This window comes from Megalops cyprinoides, chromosome 4, assembly GCF_013368585.1.
Source record: "Megalops cyprinoides isolate fMegCyp1 chromosome 4, fMegCyp1.pri, whole genome shotgun sequence".
NCBI classification, from domain to species: Eukaryota; Metazoa; Chordata; class Actinopteri; order Elopiformes; family Megalopidae; genus Megalops; species Megalops cyprinoides.
Genome location: NC_050586.1, coordinates 9,478,440 through 9,482,707, shown reverse-complemented (window position 1 = coordinate 9,482,707; position 4,268 = coordinate 9,478,440). Strand labels below are relative to the sequence as shown.

The 4,268-nt window shown below is 49.3% G+C and overlaps 1 protein-coding gene across 1 annotated transcript; it reads left to right on the top strand.

Moving 5' to 3' along the window:
* The first annotated feature begins 973 nt into the window (after positions 1-973).
* Positions 974-3,649, top strand: fzd10 (frizzled class receptor 10). Its single transcript, XM_036526566.1, has 2 exons — positions 974-1,457; positions 1,647-3,649. Exon 2 carries the CDS (start codon positions 1,801-1,803, stop codon positions 3,556-3,558), a length of 1,758 nt encoding a protein of 585 aa, XP_036382459.1. The 5' UTR covers positions 974-1,457; positions 1,647-1,800; the 3' UTR covers positions 3,559-3,649.
* Positions 3,650-4,268: the final 619 nt, after the last annotated feature.

Sequence of the window (4,268 nt, the reverse complement as noted above, 5' to 3'; positions counted from 1 at the left end):
ATCAGCACAGCACGTCGGAGTGTATGAAAAGAAAAAGGGAATCAAGAGGCAGGATGAGCATTCTAATTTTGTTGCTTTTATTTTACAGAAAAGGAAATCCTATCAGCTTTAACTAAGCTGGCGAACTCCCAAATGCTCTTTGATGAAAGATTGCTCCTTTTAAAATTGGCCCCGCCCAGACTTTATTTCTTCTTCGTTTTTTTTTTCGTACAGATAAGAGGGAATGATACACTTAAACAAAACGGGATCATCGGATATTATCCGTGTATAGTGTCGGTTCCAAGAGTCCCAGCGAGGTTATGTTGGGATCTTTTGGATAACTTTGTTATTCATTGCAGACCTAGTATTGCACACTGCAACATTCATTCTTTGTATAAAATTTAACTACGGTCTGAAGCACATATAATATAAACAAAGATTCTTTCGCCAGAAAGAATGATTACATACATTTAAGGTATACCCGTGTGGGGGGAAAAAAGGATATAACACCATTTATTTCACCTCCTTCTCTTCTCACTAAACTGTGAGGGATATTGGGGGGAGACAGAAACTTCTCTTTCTCTCACTCTCCCCACACAATGCCCCGACCGTGAAAATCGTCAATTGTGGTCGAGAAAAAATAAACATCTCGATGGAGAGCCACTGAATCCATTTGGTTGTCTTTGACAACGTTTGGCTCATACCTACGATGGAACGTGCTAAACTCTAACACTTTTAGATCAGTCGAAAGTTTTTTTTAAGTCGAAAAGGGAACAAATGGCCGATGAGTACTTTGCTGTGATCACAATGTAAAAAGGCTGTGAGGATTTTTAAGGAGGTCTGCTGCCTGTTCCGCACGATTTGAAAATAATCACCGTGTCAGTTTCACCTTTCTTATGCAAAATAGGTGTCTTTGAAGGCGGATCTTTTGGCAGGTTAGTCCAGGACGGTGGTGAAGGCAGGCTCAATCCTGCAGTGCAACCAACAACTCGCGTTGAGTCGGTCTCGCTCCGGAGTGTTGCCGGCAACAAACGTAAAGTTAATCTCGCAGAGGTGTTTTGCGAGCGCGTAAATATAGCTTGCGAACGCACCCGAACGAGGCGCATGTGGAGGAAAACAACGGCTTGGATGACATTTTTTTGCCGAAAGATTTGAGTCGCTGCGCGAGTTTCAGAGGACTGTTCGTCTCCGCTCATGCAGCGGGACTGTGGCAGGACAGCCTGCTTAAATAACGTGATTGGAAACGGAAAGTGTCTGCCTGGTCTTACATGCGTCTACTTGGAAATAGTCTGGTTTCTCTGCCGCTTTAAAGGATCAGAACACTTCCCTGTGAGAGAGACGTCTGGGGGTTAGCAGATTATTCGTCTTCCAGCACATTGGACGGGAAGGACACTTATCATACCGTGGGTACATCTTTGCTTTGGCATATTCGGATGTTCAGCATTGTACTGAATAACGACAGTTCGTGGTGCCTCATGGTAAGCTCTTGTTTTCAATGCGAATAATTTAAATTAGCATTTTCCGAACTGCGTGGAATTGTTATTATACTTTAAATCAAAGGAATTAACGATTTCACCGGAAAACATAATGTTGCTTTGACGGACTGTTTTTCTGCAAAGTTTTATGTTCTCTTCTTTTTACTTTCCTGCTATTCTTGGGACCCGTAGATGAACGTGCATGCAGTGGCTTTCCTTGTTTTACCTGGAGGAAGTGCAAGTTAAAACAACAAGGCAACATTTTTTTTTTTTTTGGAAAAAGGGCTAACAGCACCTAGTTTACCTGCCTTGGAGGAGCACTACATGAAAGAACACTGACAAGACAATGCCCTCCTCTGCCAAGCTGAGCCTCCTCTGCCTGCTTGTTGCCTTTGCGGCGGGGGGCTGCGTGGCTATCAGCTCCATAGACCCGGACCGTCCCGGGGAAGGGAGATGCCAGCACATCCAGATCCCCCTGTGCAAGGACATCGGCTACAACATGACCAGGATGCCTAACCTCATGGGCCACGAGGACCAGGGGGAGGCGGCCATCAAGCTGCACGAGTTCGCCCCACTGATCGAGTTCGGCTGCCATAGCCACCTGAAGTTCTTTCTGTGCTCGCTGTACGCGCCCATGTGCACGGAGCAGGTGTCAGCGCCCATCCCGGCCTGCAAGGTGATGTGTGAGCAGGCCAGGCTCAAGTGCTCGCCCATCATGGAGCAGTTCAGCTTCCGCTGGCCCGACTCGCTGGACTGCTCCAGGCTCCCCAACAAGAACGACCCGAAGCACCTGTGCATGGAGGCCCCCAACAACGAGACGGACGACCCCCCGAAGGGGGCGCACACCCAGCCGCCGGACTTCAGGCCCCAGCGGCCCAACGGCGGGCAGGAGTTCCAGATCAAGGACAGCGGCAACCGGGAGGCCTGCAGCAACCCGGGGAAGTTCCACTACGTGCACAAGAGCGAGTCGTGCGCCCCCAGGTGCCACGGCAAGGTGGACGTGTTCTGGAGCCAGGGCGACAAGCAGTTCTCGCTCATCTGGATCGCCATCTGGTCCATCCTCTGCTTCGTCTCCAGCGCCTTCACTGTCCTCACCTTCCTCATCGACCCGCAGCGTTTCAAATATCCGGAGAGGCCCATCATCTTCCTGTCCATGTCCTACTGCGTCTACTCCGTGGGGTACCTCATCCGCCTGTTCGTCGGGGCGGAGAAGATCGCCTGCGACAGGGACAACGGGGTTGATTACATCATCCAGGAGGGGCTGGAGAGCACGGGCTGCACCATCGTCTTCCTCATCCTCTACTACTTCGGCATGGCCAGCTCCCTGTGGTGGGTCATCCTCACACTCACCTGGTTCCTGGCAGCGGGGAAGAAGTGGGGCCACGAGGCCATTGAAGCCAACAGCAGCTATTTCCACCTGGCGGCCTGGGCCATACCCGCCATTAAGACCATCATGATCCTGGTGATGAGGAAGGTGGCCGGGGACGAGCTGACGGGGGTCTGCTACGTGGGCAGCATGGACGTCAAGGCCCTGACGGGCTTCGTGCTCATCCCCCTCTCCTGCTACCTCATCATCGGGACCTCCTTCCTCCTGTCGGGCTTTGTGGCGCTCTTCCACATCCGGAAGATCATGAAGACCGAGGGGGAGAACACGGACAAGCTGGAGAAGCTGATGGTGCGGATCGGCGTCTTCTCCGTCCTTTACACCGTGCCCGCCACCTGCGTCATTGCCTGCTATTTCTACGAGAGGCTCAACATGGATTACTGGAAGGTGGTGGCCGGGGAGCTGAAATGCAGGGACAGCACTGGCGGCGGTCAGGACTCTGAGGAGTGCCTCATGGCCAGCTCCATCCCGGCCGTGGAGATCTTCATGGTCAAGATCTTCATGCTGCTGGTGGTGGGCATCACCAGTGGCATGTGGATCTGGACTTCCAAGACCCTTCAGTCCTGGCAGAATGTTTTCAGCAGAAAGCTGAAGAAGAGGGCGAGGAGAAAGCCCGCCAGTGTCTTCACCAGCAGCGGACCTTGCCTCAAGCCTCACCCTCCGCTCAAAGGGCACAACACCAAGTATGAACCCACTGGGCCCCCTCCTACCTGTGTTTGAGCCGTTTCTCTTGAACACACAGCTCGAATCACAGCTATATTAGTCTCTCAACTTTAAACTCTGACTTTGATCAAATTTGGTAATTACAGTGCCGGAGAAAGGGAAACGTTAAAGGTTCATATTTATTTTTTATGCAAATTTAATTGAAGAAAATGCAATGCATTAAGCAGGATGCTCTTTTCATATTTTGAATCATGTCCATGTGGAGGACAGCGGTTTGCTTACAAAAATAATATGGTTCTCAAACTGTTGAAAAAAACTAAAGTATTAAAAAAAAGAGAAAAGTTTTTGTTTTGAGACAAAGACAATGGAATAAACAGTTTGGATGTGCCACTGGGTTGCTTGAATAATGTGCAATAGATGTTTTCCTTAGTGACAAAAAAGACGCAAGTACTGTAGAAACAGATTAAAGACAATGAAAGGACTCCCCCTGACAAAGGGAATGAATGGTCTGGGAGACGGAGGCCCTTTAGTGTTGCGTTTTGTGGCTTTTTAATGGAAATCAAGGCAGTGTCATACATGTTTGGACTGATGTGAAGAAAGAACGCAGCAGTTGAAAAGCGCTCAGGAGCGTATGGACTGCCTATTGTGAAGCACATTCTGGCCATAAATAAATCAACAAGCACTAGATATCGCAAAACTTTTTTGTACAGCCAGGTTTCCTCTGTCAGTTTTTTTGTGTGCTTTTTGTAGCACAATGATACGTTTGT